Source organism: Haliaeetus leucocephalus, unplaced genomic scaffold, assembly GCF_000737465.1.
Source record: "Haliaeetus leucocephalus isolate CR32 unplaced genomic scaffold, Haliaeetus_leucocephalus-4.0 Scaffold268, whole genome shotgun sequence".
NCBI lineage: Eukaryota > Metazoa > Chordata > Aves > Accipitriformes > Accipitridae > Haliaeetus > Haliaeetus leucocephalus.
Genome location: NW_010972704.1, coordinates 68,368 through 83,549, shown reverse-complemented (window position 1 = coordinate 83,549; position 15,182 = coordinate 68,368). Strand labels below are relative to the sequence as shown.

General features: G+C 50.5%; 1 protein-coding gene across 1 annotated transcript in view; it reads left to right on the top strand.

Moving 5' to 3' along the window:
* Positions 1-389: 389 nt before the first annotated feature.
* LOC104832901 (aryl hydrocarbon receptor-like) overlaps positions 390-15,182 on the top strand; it is a 29,320-nt gene continuing 14,527 nt past the window's right edge. The window contains exons 1-2 of the mRNA XM_010569305.1: positions 390-421; positions 882-1,069. Of these exons, the coding sequence (XP_010567607.1) occupies positions 390-421; positions 882-1,069 (220 nt within the window). The remainder of the gene's footprint in view (positions 422-881; positions 1,070-15,182) is intronic.

Sequence of the window (15,182 nt, the reverse complement as noted above, 5' to 3'; positions counted from 1 at the left end):
TTTTAGGTTGGAAATGCCCATCTGAAAGGATCAGAAATCAGAATATTGGAAGAGAACAAATTTTTTTTAAAATCTGTTTTTTTTTAAAGAGGCTGTTTTCCAAGTGCTGTGCGCTAAGCTACCCTATGTAGTATCTCTTTGTCCAAATCCTGTCATTAACTTTCACATGTACTCCTCTTTGTAATATTCATAATTAAAGCAATGGATTCAGGCTCTGAGCAGTCAGAGGAAACTTAAAAGCAGCTAATTGAAATAAAGTCAAATAAAAAATCTTTTTGGACCTGCCTGCTTTTCATTCTTGCTATTTGTTAGCATGCTTATTGTCAAGGCCTGGCAATCTTCTGAGAAACTCAAGGTAGAGCTTTCTGTGGAGAGGACCTGGTGTGAGCATGTGGCGTGTGGCCAGGGAGAGACCTGCTGTGTGAGAAAGGTATGGGATGAGGAAGAGGAGAAAGGGTGGACATAGCAGACTGTGGGTGGAAGAGTCTAACCAGACCTCCAAGAGATGCTCTGATGGCTTGCAGATCTCTGCCCTCAGTGTCCTTTTTCCCTGCAAGGGCTCAGGGGTGGGAGCAAGGCTGTGGTATCCAGCTGAGCTGTCTCAGCCAGGCTGCACATTAAGGTACCCATCTGAGGATCAACCCACACTCCAGCTGGAGAACATCATCCCTGGGGCTGCACAAGGTGGCTGGTTGGGATGGCCATGTCTCCTCCAGCCATTGCCTTGTGGGCTTGCTGGAGCTTGCTCTCGCTGCCGTGTGGCCTTACCTTGGCCACCTGATGTTCTACTGTTGTTGTGGCTGCACTAAAGTCAACACTGGGTTTGGAAAGAGCCTGTCAGACAGGCCCAGTTTGATTAAACTCTCCTTTGCCTCTTCCAGCCCCAAACCACCACCCCCTGAGGGTGTGAAGTCCAACCCATCCAAGCGGCATCGAGACCGGCTCAACCAGGAGCTGAACAAGCTGACTGGCTTGCTGCCCTTCCCTGAAGATGTGCGCACCAGGCTTGATAAACTCTCCATCCTCCGACTGGCTGTCGGATACCTGAAGGTGAAGAGCTACTTGATGGGTGAGTATCCATGTTGTGAGGGGTGAAAAACCCCCTGGGGTCAATTCCCACTGCACAGCTTTTATCCCACCCCAAGCCATATTTGCTTTGGGATGGAAAGTTGTGTCTCCTGAAGGCAGGATGATGATGAGCTGTGGTATCAGAACCTTGTATATTAATACATCACTGTCGCACCTTTAGTTGAGATATTGGCCTGAAATTGCCCTGGAAAACTGGGGAGGAAAGAGCTGTGTCTCCAGAAAGGTGGAGCAGTTGGCAATGGTTGCTGGGAGTTGCTATGCTCATGGAACATCCACCCCTCAGGTCTTCTTTTGCTGCCATGACACACATTTCATCCATGTCCCCTGTGGAAGGAATGACCTTCATTTTTGGATGCTGCACACCCAAATCTAATCCTCTTCAGTCAGTTACGGGGGCTTGGTGTCTCACAAAAGCAACATCCTTGGGAAAGTGAGACCACCTAGTTTGGTCTTGGAAACTGAGGTGCAGGGGTGGAGAGCAGGCAGGCAATTGATTTGGGAGAGGCTGGGAGGGTGTTGGGAGCAGAGGACCCTGGCCCCATCCCTTTCGGAGGGGGTGTCTGGCAGAGAAATGGCACTGTGGGTGGAGGGGAGCAGCTTGGGTGCCTGCCCAGCAGACGAGACCTCCTGCAAAGTTTCTCCATCTACTTCTCATTAGCAGCAGTACCACCCCTCCTTTATGTCCAAAACCCCTCCTGTGTCCCACTCCTACTGGCCCACGGTGAAGAAGGGAGCAATAGGTAAAACAGTATGTCTTGCTAACAGCAACATTTCCCTCATCTAACTGGAACTGTGGTTTATAATTATATTAAATTGAAAATCCCCAGTATCTGTGGGCTGCTGTCTCCGCTGGGCAGGCGGAGTGGCATGGCAGTAGGAGGTGTTGCACAGGGCTTGTTGAGGCTGGCTGGTTAAACAAGGCTGCTCCTAAGGCCCTTGTTCGGTTTGGCATCCCATCAGCTCATTTTTCTCCCCTTTCTTCCTTGGGCGGGGGGTGGTGTCTCAGACTGCTGCGCTTGCCACCCTGGCGTGCTGGGCTCAGCTGTGGTGGGTCTATTATACTTCTCTAATGAGCACTTCTATAAGATTGAGGGTGATGTCTCATACCCAGAGACCCCAGTTAATTTTTGCGGGATGAAGGGTTGAGCCGATATGCCTGGAAAACCAATCTCCTCGCGTTTGCCTCTCTGCAGCCCCGCTGCTGTGGAAACCCTGGTACAGGGCAGCAACCGCAGCAGGATAGCAATTGTGGCTCGACATCACTGCTATTTTGCTTCTTTTCTTGGCACCAGGGGCTTTTGGGGTGTGTTTTTCCCCCAAGTGCTTGTAGGTCCTTCTTCCTGCTCACAGGTCACAGCAGCGATTGCCCTCTGGATTTTCAGTTGATGTATCTGAGATAGTTACTGCTGGTGAAAACACTTGTGCTGGGGCTCCAGGGTTTTTCTGCAGACCTTGGGTTTGAGAAGCTGGGATCCCTTGTACACATTACACATCACCTGACGTGGTGCTGCCTTTATGAGCAAGAAAATTACTGCAAAGAGGAGGCCAGCCAAGCTACCCTGGGTGCACAGACCTGCTGGCCACCCTCTCACCCCAGCCATAGCCCAGAGAAGTTTTGTGCTGATGTGCTTGTGCCATACTGTGCTGAGGAGCCTCTTCCAGGCCCAGGAGTTGTGGATGGTTCGGCTCCTATTCCTGAAGCTGTAGCTCACATGTGGGGCTGCAAAGGTGAGATCTCTCCAGCATAGCTGGTTTCTCAGGTGGGAACCAGAGCAGCTCCCTCCTGCTCCTCCAACTCCCATCCCTGGGACAGTGTTGGAGCATCACAACAGTGTGTTGCCTCTGCAAAGGACTCGAGGGTCACTGGCAGACCATCCAGTGTGGCTGTGAGTGTGGTGGACACTCGTCCTTCCCCTGGAGATGCTGATTGTTTGGCTCCAGGTGCTGGCGTGACCTCTCTTGTGGTGTTAGCGGTTCCCTGAGCACCTCTGGCACATCTTTGGAGTTGTCAGCTGCTGAAGGCTGTGCTGAGCCTGTGCCAGTACTGGCTGACTGTTGCTGGGTCAGAAAGGCTGTGACCCAGGAGGTCCTTCCTGGGAGCAGGACTCCAAAGGACATGGTGGGGGTGTGAAGAGGCACCTTGCCGTGGAGGGAAAATGTCTTGTGCTGGCTGGCTGCGTTTGCACAAGAGGGGTGATTGCTGCATGCACAGCGTTGGAAATGCTTTGGATGGTGCTGGGCTCCTCAAAGGCACGGTTGGACTGAGAGTGAGCCTTGCTGAGTGTCTCTTCCTCTATTTTCTGCTTTTTGGCAGGAAAACCTGGGAAATGGAATTTCCTCCCTGCCTGTCTATGATATGCAGGATGGGTAGCTGGGAAGTAAGGCAGCCTAATGCAGTGATGGCAAGATGTGATGTTTTAGGGATGCAGCAGGTCCTTCTGTCCGAGGCAGTGCTGGCATAGCATTAACCTGCACTGCATTCTTCACTGACATTCAAAAAAAGGCAGCAGTCAGCCCTCCTTACTGATACAGCTGAGCTCTGCAGCACCCAGCATGTGTCTGGGCTAAGAGGGAAAAAGGGGGTGCAGACCCTGGATGGGGGGGTAGTCACCGCACATCCGTGAGTCATCAGGCTCCCCTGCCTGCCAGCAGGACACAAACTGCAGGCTGCAAGGCAAATAAAGCCTGAAAGGCTGCCAGGGATTGCTTTCATAACCTGCTTACAAAAGCAGTTGCTTAAATGCTGAGGAGCAGTGCTGGAGGGCTGGGGTGACTCTTGCAGCTGGGAGAGGCATGGACTGGTGTGTGTGCATGGCATGACATGGAGGGCAGTCAGATTGTATGGACAGGGACACATTTCATCTCCAGTGCCTTCGGTTCAATGGAACGGGTGGTGGACCCTGGTGAAGGCAGGGCATGTGGAGGGCAGGAAGCCATCAGCACCTTTTTATACTTAAAGGCTCCTTATCGCATCTTCTCCCCTCCAGACTGACCAAACTTGGCTCCCTTAGCTTTTGCACCATGTCAGGTTTGTAACCTGTCCCTCGGGGGCTCCCCCGGGGCCCTCTGCAGCTGGGGATGCTGGTCCCCAGGAGGAGACTCCTGTGCCAAGCTCTCCAGCTGGGACCCCTACCTCTGAGCAGCAGCGGTTCCCACTGGATGGGCTCACCATGTGCTTCCCAGCGTGAGAGCTGCTTTGGAAAAGCAATCGTCACTGCATGCATTCATGTTTGGTGGCAGCCTTGTCCCCTCCTTGGAGACCCATTCTGCCAGGCCAATTATTCCCATTTGGCCACTATGCCTTTGATTTCCATCCCCTCCTTGCTTTGCCCATGTCTGCCCTGAAGTTCATCTTGTTTGACTTCAGATCATCCCACCGATTCATCAAGGTCGACCTTGGTTTGAGTCCTGCCTTGATGAAGACCAGTGTCATCTGCAAGTCATGGCAACTTGCTCATGGTGTATCATGTCAGGCATTTCACGGGGAGACAGTGTAAGCCCTTGTGCTGTGCTTTCCCATTCAGTTTTGCTGTCGTCTGCTTTCTGCTTCGTGCAGGCTCCTCTCTTGCAGCAGGAGAGTGTGGTATTGCCTGGTGAGCATCCCCGTCCTCTGCTGCCTCGACCTGTCTCCATCAGCAGCCCAAGCCCATTGCCTTTTCTCCAGGCAGCTTTAATTGGTGCCATACTGATAAAGAGTTCCTCTTTTCAAGCATTTCTGTCAAGTCTGGGCATTTGCCCTTTCTCCTAGGCAAAGGGTTAATAGAGTCTATGAGGAACCAAACTACATGGTTATAACCAGCCTGGGAGGGAGGTGGATGCCAGCGGGTGACCCTGGACATATGCCTGCCTGGGCTGTGTCACAGGTTAAAAGTAAAGATCCCACGTACTGCTAGAGATGGTTCTTGCAAGAAACACAGCATGTGCCAAAAAGCCCACCGGAGGCTCTGCCTCCTCTTGGTTTCATGTCTTTGGAGCAGATATTCAAGTCTTTGGGGCAGGAGATAGACCAATTGTTGTGAAAGGCAGAAGGAATTAGCTGCTGCCCACCATTTGGTGTCCTTCTGCTCTCCCCCCCTGCTTTAAGTTTCCCATCGAGCATGATGCATGGTGGTGCTTCTGGGAGTAGAGACGAACCAAACTGGGTTTGGCTTTTTGTTGCTGGTGGTGGGTTTCTTGGCTTTTTTAATTTTCATTTCAAATGTTTGGAGAAAGACTGGTAAGAGACGAGATGGACGATGCTTCTTCTGAACAATCCTCTGGTCCTCCCTGCCATATCAGCATTGGCAGGTATTTCCTCCTGCTGTGGCTTTTGCTGGTTTGGAAACTAACTCAGTAAGACCCTGTAGAGGTGACAGGTCTTCTGCTGGTTTCTTCTTGGGGGCGGTGGAAGGATCCACACACCTTCCTTTCCAGAGGTCCTGTCCTGAAGAGCATGCAACACCTGCTTGAGTTATCAGGGAAACTTCACTTGCATTTTTGCTGGCCAGGCTTTGTGCTGGTGTCCAGAAGCTTGTTTTGGCCATGTCAGTTCGCGTGCAGGCTGAGCTTATCCAACTGCAGCCCTTGGCTAGAGCTGCTGGTTTATCCCTTTTTGGTCTCTTGAGGCAGGCAGACTTGCTGCCTGGCCACCTGAAGCAGGAAAACCAGCATACAGCCTTCCCTGACAGCTTCAGAGACCTGTGTAGGTCCAGCATGGAGGTTTTGCTGATAACTTCCTGGGAGCTTCAGGTTTTCCTGGAGCCCTCCGCTCTGACACCAGCAGACAGGGCTGCAGTAACCAGCAGGCTCGTAAAAATGCATGTGGCACCTGTGACGCTGGCCCAGGTCAACATAAGTCATCTGCCACACAGATGCCATGAACAAGCAGCGGCTGGTGGAGAAAGATCTGTTTTAGAAATGTTTTATAAGACCTCCTCTAAGCAGGACAGAAATGGTATCAACTTCTGTGGATAGACTGAAAGCTCAGCAAGGATGGTTAGTGTTCTCTGACAAGCTCTACAGCTTTTCTGATCTTCTTCTGATCTTGTGCTATTTGGGGGGTTGACGCTCTTCATGGAAAAAATGACCAATTCCTGGTGTTTCCACCAGTTTGCATCTTAGACTGAGCATGGCCCTCACTTTGAGGGAATGAGCCCAGCTCGTATTTTGCATGTTGGATTTAGAGCTGGGTTTGCACAGATTTTTGTGCCTCCTATAAATGTTTGCACGGTGACTTTTGTAAGGTTGCTTTATCTGAGGGACAAAGCAAACAGGATTCATGATGGATTCATGTTAAAAGCTTGGTGACCTAAATGTGAGTTTTGCAGCACCATGCAACTGGATCTGTTATCATGCAACTGGATCTGTTATCATGCAACTGGATCTGTTATCCTTCTGGAAACCATGCTCTGGGCTGGCTGTGTTGTGGCCTCTAAATCTGTCCTTCTGCGAGCTTGGTTTATATCCAGTGTCCAAACTCTGCTTTCAGAAAGGCAATTGCAAGTGGGCTCAGGGTGATGTCCTGAGGCTCCTCGTTTTCTTGTGCTACATGCTCCCTCCAGCTGTAGAACAGCTTTCCTGTGTTGTCTGCAACTTTTCTGGCTGCTTACACAAGGAGAAATGTGAGAGTTTCCAGCCTTCTCCATCTTCTCTGGTATTTCTGATACATGGCTACTATGTGCCTCTGGCTTGGGAACAGATCTATTTAATGGGGTTTAGGAAGTCAGGCATTGGGGTCTGGGCCAGTGTCCTGAGTGGGACAGAGTGGAAGGCAACCCATAGTGAGTTTGGGTGTTGGTAACAGTACCTGCTTACATGGTGGATACCAGAGAAAGGGACTTGTCCCATGTCATCTGGGTGGGATCAGACCCAGGTCATCTGGGGCCCATGCTGGAGGTCAGTCTGGTTGGCTGCCCTGGCTAGTGGGCTGGCACTGAGCAGGGTGTGCATTGGCCAGGGTACCCTTTCCTGCTAGTGTTTGCCCAGCCCCATCAACAAACTCAAAGCAGAAAAGAAATGGATGTCCAAACTCTCTGGGGAACTGGCTCCCAAAGCTTGGGCTTTCTTGTGCTTGCCTGATGTGAAACTCCAGTGTCGCCTCCTGGATATCCCTGTGATACTCCTCCATAACGCTGCTTTTAGCTCACCATCACCTTCCCTGGGGTGTGAGAAAGAGCTGGTTGGTGGGCACAGCAAGGGGGATGGCCAAGGTGAGGGCCAGCCGCGAGAGCCATGGGTCAGCAGCAGGTACACGGAAGCTTCTGCATTCTTGTCTCTCCCACCCGGGGAGGATCACGGTTATCATGATATATACTTGGTGTCTGCAGTTGGATAAGCAGGCAGCAGGACTGCAGCTGGAGGCTCACGAGGATTTGATATTTGAAAGTCGAAAGAAAGTGCTTTTGGAATTTGAACTTGGTTCTGGAGCATAGGGCTGTTTGGAAACCAGGAGATTCTATTTCAGGCTAATGACTCACTGGATCATCTTTTAAATCTGCATTGCTTTTAAATTTTTTCTCTCTTCTGTCTGTGCTTTAATGAGAAACCAGAAAAACTTGTAGTTTGCTGGAAATGACAAGTTTCAGGCATTGAGAAGAGAGCTCTCAAAGCTCCGTGCATCCATAGGCTCATTTGGGGCATACACACATCTGCTGTAACTTGTTTGTCCCCTGGTGCAAGCGCTGCGGATGTACAGCTCTCTTCTGCCTGGTATCACAGTCTTCCCTGTGCAAATGAAAAAAAAAAAAAAAAAAAAGAAATCGTGGAAATTTGGCATGCGAGTTTGGAGTCAGGTGTTCAGGGAAATCATCTGGATTGGCCATGATTGTCAGCTTCTGAACAACTCCTTCCCCTGGGGTTGGGTGGGACTGGACTTTGAGATTGGTTGCTAAAATCTCAGCACATTTTAGCCAAGCTCTTCTACAGTATGAAAGTTGGCAGGATTGGTCCCCCTGCTCTCCTAGGAGTAGCGTCGGGGTTGCATAAATCACTGCGGGTGAAGCTGAAGGCAGCACTGTCTCGGGTTTGGCATATGGCAGATGTGTGTCTCAAGCCATGGTGGCCCTCAGGTGATGTGTGCCAAGTACCAGCAGGATGGTGGTGGCTATGTCCCCTGGGTCTGACTCTTCCCTGTAGTCAGGAGGAAGAATAGACCCAGAAGTCCAGATTTCCCTCTTCCTTTGCTTTGCAGCATGCACTTCTCACCGTCTTGTGGCTGATGCACACCTAGGGGAACAGCTTGCCCTGTGCAGTTGGCTATACTTCAGGTGGGGACCTGCAGTAGTTGAGCAGTCCTGTGTTCACTCTTCTCCTGAACTAGATGAAGCACCTTCATGCTCCCAGGGTCAGAGCCTGCTTTGAGCATTAGGAAAGTTTCAATCTTACCCAAGGTTATATGGATAAAACATGGCAAGGTGGAGGTTCAAGGGCTTGGTCTCTTCCAAGCTTTGCTCATCAGATCGAGCCTTTGAGTGCTGGTGGATAGCAATGACAACTGTGGTGCATAAAGGCACTTAAAGGTTTTGTCGGTTGTATAAAAAATGGCTGAACCTCACTGCCAGACCTGTACTGAGCTTTTGTCTGCAAACCGATTTGCAGTGGTTGCTACTTGGACCTATGTCTGATGGTCTCCTGATTGCTGATCCCTGTCTCTTTGAGAGTAAGTGCTCCAGGAGAAAAGCTTGTCTCTATGTTCGCAGTGTTGCTGGCTGCTGTGATGCTCTGGGCTCTGTGACGGGAGCTCCACTTGCTGCAAACAGTGAGATCTCATGAAAGCTTGGATGGATTTGTTTAGTGCTGAGTGGTTTGGAAAACCTCCAGCTAGCTGGAGATCTGCGCTGGGCTTCATTTCCTAGGGTTCACGTAACAAAAGAAGCAGATGCTGGGGGCTGCAGATGTGGCTCTGCCAAGCATGAGAGCAGCAAGAAAATGGGACTTAAAATGCTCTGAGAGGTGGAGAGGATGTGCTTAGGTTATGTGCTGCCATGCCTTCTACCTAGATTAAGGTCACCCAGGTAGTAAGGTCTGCAATAGAGAGAACAGTGGAAAACCCTCTCCTGGTATGAAACCATGCTCTGGAATTTGGCAAAGTTTGAGATGACTAACAGCTCCTAACAAATGGCAAGTAGTGCGGTATCTTCCTGTAACCCACTGGCCCACACCCAGCCCAGTGTCAGCCTGGGACAGGAGATGCCATTTTCCACATGTGTGTTTTTGAGAACGTGTGGTCCACACATGCGTCCTTGTTCTGTTTCATCTCCTGCCAAACCTCCACCAAACACCCAGTCTGGTCTGCTGGCCAAGCATAAGGGAGGGCAGGATAGTGTCCTGCAGGGGCTGTGACCCAACTGATACGTGCCAAGCCTGTCTCCTTTGCAGGCTTCACCCTGCGCCTTGCAAGCACAGCTGGAGACCTAGAGGTATGCCTACAAGGTTATTGGGCATTTTGGCTTGGTGGAGAGCAGGGGTTAAGGCTGCAGGAAGGAGCTGCCCAGGTGGGACCACCTTCAGGGACTGTTCTTCATGCTGATGCACCAGAGGTGTCAGGTCACAGGCTGTGAAGAGTAGTCAGTGTTGCAGCTGGCATTTATGTACGTGGATGTATTTTTAGACTGTGCCCATATCATGGTTGCAACATATTTAGGATGAACTTGGGGAAGGTCTTGCATGATGCAGCCTTTCCCCTGGGCACCTAGGGCTCTCCAGACAGCCACAATGGGATCTTCTGCTTGGTCTGTCCTGAGCAAGAGCTCGTCTGTGCCAGGTCCAAGTGGTCCTGGCTGACATCTTTCAGCCACAATGACAGCCTCTTAGCTCCACAGCAAAGCCTAGACTTGCCATTTGCAGGCAGGCGTTTGAGCACCAGCAGGTACCAGTGCAGAGATGGATCCCACGAGGATGTGCTGGGTGGCATGGTCCTGCCACCACAGGAGCTGGAGTCCTGATGGGTCTCCATTCACCTGCCAATGAAGGAGTGCAGGATGAATCCCCCCAGGTCTGTGCTTCCCACCAGCAGTCTCAGACATTTGCCGTCCCTGCACTGGTGCAGTTAGGAAGGCTAGATCCAAGATCCCCATCTGCCCTCTGTGCTCGTGGTCCTGGGAAATCTGCTCTGGCCGACCCTGCTCAAGCAGGGGGTTGGCCTAGGAGAGCTCACGAGGTCCCTTCACAGCTCTGCTGTAGGGCAGCTGGCAGCGGGTTTCACCGAGTAATCTCACCACAGTCAGCATTAAATTAGCTTTTTTCATTCATCTCCTTGTCATTTGCTGTTACCTTGGGCCAGAGCTGCAGGGGTCTGGACCTGAAGTAACTGATGCAGTGAAAGGAGTCAAGTTTAAATCCCTCCCTGGGCAAGATCCTGCAGGACCGTGTGGGAGTGTTTGCAGCAGCAGCAGGTTGGAGAGGTTGGCATGGATTTTGGGGCTGCCAGCTCTCTCCTGGGCATTTCTGTGCTCCTTGGAAAAAATGCTGGATGACTTTTTCTAATAGGTTTATAATCTGTGGTTTTGGCATTTGCCTGTTTTACTTGGATGGCATGAGCCTGCTCTGCTTGGCACAATGCCTTTGTTAAACAGCTGAGGCAAAGGTTGGTGCTAATTTGACGGGGTTTGGGACTGAGTCCAAGAGGAAAACGTTTGTGCATGGCTTAGTGTTGCTGGAGGAGCTGGGAGCTCCTGGTTTCTTGATGCCAGGCATCTCTGGACTCTGTTCAAAGAGAAATGCTTGCCATGGGTGAAGTCTGTCATCTCCCACTGGTGTAACTCGGTCCACGAGAGCAGAAATGACTCCAGGATTTTTTTACCAATAACTTTTTTTCAGTGACAAAACTATGCCAGAGGCAAGGGAGGTGTTAGCCTCCACAGCTGCATTGCGGTGTTTTTCTTTGTGATGTGATGAGCAAAAAGTGAAGAGATTAGACTGCTTTGCTTCTTTTTCTTTCTTTCTCATGCTTGAGGTCTTTCATCCATGTTGTAGGGCTTAGAAACCTCCTTGCAGAGGCAAGAAAGCCAATCCAAAGGGGTGCTCTTGGGCATGTACAGGACACATCCTGACTCATTAATGCTGAAAATGTTACTGATCCTGGCTTCCTTTTGAATGAAAGCCTTCCTGTCTTTGGGGATCACACCAGCAGCAGGAAGCCTCCTCCAGTGCTCTGGCTGGTGTAGGGGTTCAGGACAGAGCTGGATTTCTCCCTCCTGCCTTAAACATTACACATGGATAGCCTCTATCCCAGAACTTTGAATATATGAATGATCACCAAATTGCTTCAGCAAATGCCTAGAATTTGTCTAGTAACTGCAGATCACTTTTGTCATGGTCTTTTTCATCATGCATTAATTCCTAGTAATTCTCAAAGGTGCAGAGCAGGAGGCTGAAAAAGCTGGGCACAAACAGCAAATGTGCATTGTCCTTTTATCTATAGTTATTTCTTTTACTGTGGGTATATTATAGCTTATATAGATGCTGGACCTGTTTCTTTTAATCCCATTCACTTTGTGGTCTCAGCTGCTTCATGTGGAAGTGAGTCTCAACAACAAATATCTTAAATGGGGGTGAATTAGCCAGCTTTTAACATGGCTTGGCAGCTGCTTTATTCCGCCTTGCAGCAGATAGAGATCTCCTCTTCTTGCCATCAGTTGTGCATCTTAGCTGTCTTGGAGATGTGCCTTCAGCAGGCTGAGGTACCTGGGGCTCTTGGTGGGATGCTGAGCGGTGGCATCTCCCCATCACGTAGCCTGCTCTGCTGGGGTGAAGAACCCTGGCTGTTGGTCCTCCCCGTTCCTGGTAGTGCCAGCTCCAGCTTGACCTTGCAACAGGCTCTGCTCTGGAGTCGCAGGACGTCCTGGATGTGCTTTCTGTATCACCTTTGCCCAACTGCATCAAGGGAGCCAGTGGGAGGGGAAGGAGACTCCAAGCCACCACCCTGTGTTATTGGGAGGTGGAGCCAGTGTTGCCTGTCATGGGGTGATCATCCTGCAAGTTGGTTATGGCAAGCGTGGATTTATGTGCTGGTGAAATCCCCCAGAGACTAATAACTTGTCTCAAGCAAATGGGTGACTTTTCAGGAGTGATCCCTCCCTCCCATGAGGTTGCCTGTGTGGCAGATGGGGTGGTGTTTTTTCTGCACTTTGGTTAAAAGGATTTTTTTTTTTTTCCTTTCAAAGTCAAAAAGTGACTGGGAGTAGTCTCTCTAGCCCTGGTGGTTACATGGGCCTGGAGTCCTCTATCTGGATGTGCTCAGGCATCTCTTGGGATTGCTCCCAACCCCTGTGGTTCTTGGCAGTTTGGGCAAGGAAATGTTCAGAGACCTGATTGGAGCAGGAGAGCCACAAGGACACTTTGCTCCTGATTTGTTGGTTGAGGAGAACACCTGGTCATGACATGTTTGAACATGAACAGGGTCACCACCTGAAAACGGGTAGAGGAGGTCTCTGGATCATCTAGACTGCTGAGGAATGACTGTGGCTTTTGAGAGCAGCCTCAGCCCTGCCTGTCTGCTGGATGCTTACTCCGCCACTGGCCATCCCCATCAGGGTGGCTGTCTCTGGAAGCAGAGAAGCCCTCTGCAAGAAGACCGGGCCACAGGTGTTGAAGTGATGCTGAAAGTAAGGGGAGCTCATGTCACAAATTCCTGGATTATTTTGGTGGGAGAGTGCCATGCATTTTGCCTCGCGCACTGACCTCAGCATCTCCTTGGCCTTTGGCCATGCATGGTGAGGACTGGGCTGGATGTGAACACCAGCTGCTCTACGCCACCAGTGCTTAGAAGCACCAGTTGTAATCCGTGCCCTGCAGTTAGGACCTTGCAACTCCAGTGTGGTGATGCTTGGTGGCAAAGCTGTTGGCAGACACCATCTCTTTAGGTTTCCTACCCTCTCCCTTTGCTCCAGGCCTTCTCCCCAAGGCATGTCATCATAGTGTGTCCTGTGGGAAATAGATTCTGAAGAATTTTCTAGCTCAGTGCAGAAGTGGACCACTCTGTGTTTTAGAGTAGGGGAAGTCAGCATCTCTGATGCAAGATTGAAAGCCCCTTGCTAAGATCAGTGGGAGAGCTGGAAGAAATAATTTTGTTGGAAAGCACAAAATGAGCAAATATGTGTTTCATGTTGGATTCTGTAAGCCCACAGCAGCTCTCCCCAGCTCGTTGCAGCTTTCCCTGCAGATGCTGCTGGTGGACACTGGGAGAGAGCTGGAGACCACGTGCTCTCAGGATGTGCATCCTCTCAAAATGCTCTATGCCCTTTTGGAGCTTTGTTTTGGAAGAACTTGGTTTCTTTTTGAATTTTCCTGCCAGCTTGCCTCATCTCAATGCTTTAGAGAGGAGTCAGCCCTTCAAAAGCATTCAAATTTAAAAAAAGAATCAATGTTTCATTTTGAAAGTATTCTGCTCCATCATGTGCAAATTGAAGCCATACCCGTGGTCCAGATGGGCTTTGGATGTTTTTCCTTGGGGATTGCTTGGCAATTGTGCGAGGAGGTTTTTTGCTTGGTTGACTGCCTCAAATCTGCCTTTTGAAACCACTAGGGAAAGCCTTTCCTTGACTGGTGAGCAAACTGAGCACAGCAACTGCTTTCCTGGCATTGAACCTCATCATTCCCAACCTTTCCCAGAGGCCTCGCATCCCCTGGTCCAGCTGATCCACCTCTTGCTGATTTGGGAGTGTCTATGCAGAGGGTTGTCCCCTGCAGAAATAGGAACGTGAGCTTATGTGGGGGGCAATGCAGATTTGTGGCATGGGCTAAACTGTGACCCACAGGGGAGCTGTCAGGGAGGGCATGTCCAGTGAGTGAGGGCACAGGATAGAAAGGGCAGAAGATTCAACTGCTGCCTGAGCATCTCCAAGGAGCGCTCAAAGTTTGGCGAGGCCGAAGTAGTCCAGTTCTATCAGCAACAGAGATCGAGGCTAATTCTGCTTAATGGGCTCCAAGCATCCTCTCCACTTCTATTGAAACCTGTGTGACTGCAACAGTTTGGCTCCTCTGTGTCCCCTTATGCAAGACCTTCAGCTAATTGTCTTTAACCATGCGCCTGGTTGCTGAAAGCCTGCGTAGGTGAGTGCTTGTTGTCACTCAGGCTCCATGTGTAAGTAGATCTGAGAGATGTTTTGACCTCAGATTGGTTTTTAATACAAAAATGCAGATCTGTCAGGGAAAATGCTTGTGCATGTTGATGGTTTGAAGAAAAGCAAAATGTCTCCTATCAGCAGTTTCAGATGAAACTTTTTTTAGGTTTGGAATTATTTTGGCTTTGAACTTGGTGCTACTGGGGGCAGGGGGGGGAACCAAACCTTTAAAACCTTTCAGTGGTGAGGTGAGAGCTTCTACCATGGAGAAAATTAAATGTGTGGTCAGACTTGGGATGGTTTGGGCTTTTTCCTCATTTCCTACCATTCCCCCAAATAAGGAAGACCTTTTCCCTTTGGATCCAGCCAAGGTCATGCAGTGCCATCAGAAACCCAGGGCTCAGGTGGGCCAGGCAGTGATGCTCTGCCGGGATGTGGCTGTGCACAGGGCGTGTGAGTTCTGTCTGACCTCAGGGCGCTGCAGGAGCTTGCAGCAGTGGCAGAGGTGGGGTGGGAGCCACTGTCCTCATTCCTGTTCCCTGAACAATTGGTTTTCTTTGTCTCCTGTGGTGCTCGAGGTCCTGCAACCAGGGGCAGGAGGTTTCACGCTGGCTGCACCCATGGGTGTTGCTTTGAAGGCCTCTAGTGAGGAAACATGAGGCAGCACATGAATCAGCCTGGGGAGGTCGTGGCAGTGAGTCCTGGGAGCAGAGAGCTGCTCGGGTGTCTCACTAGGAGTGCTGTGGCCACCAACCCTCTGATCTGCTTCCAAGCAGCCGAAGGCAGAAGGGAGAAAAAATATGGGTGCTTTGATGGCATTTCAGATGGTTTGGGAAGTTTTGCCACTGTCTTTCATCAGTCCTGAAGGGCAGGAAAGCAGACACTGTAGCACTGGGACGGCTTGAAGCCAGCTCCAGCTCTACCAGGCTGTAACCTGAAGATTTCTTGCTGTGTTGGGTGGTGTTTCCTAGCCTGGGCAGCCCAAAAATGCTCACCTCCCCTATATTCTTTGTGTCTCTGCGTCAGACCTTGGCAGAAGCAAGGTTTCCCAGA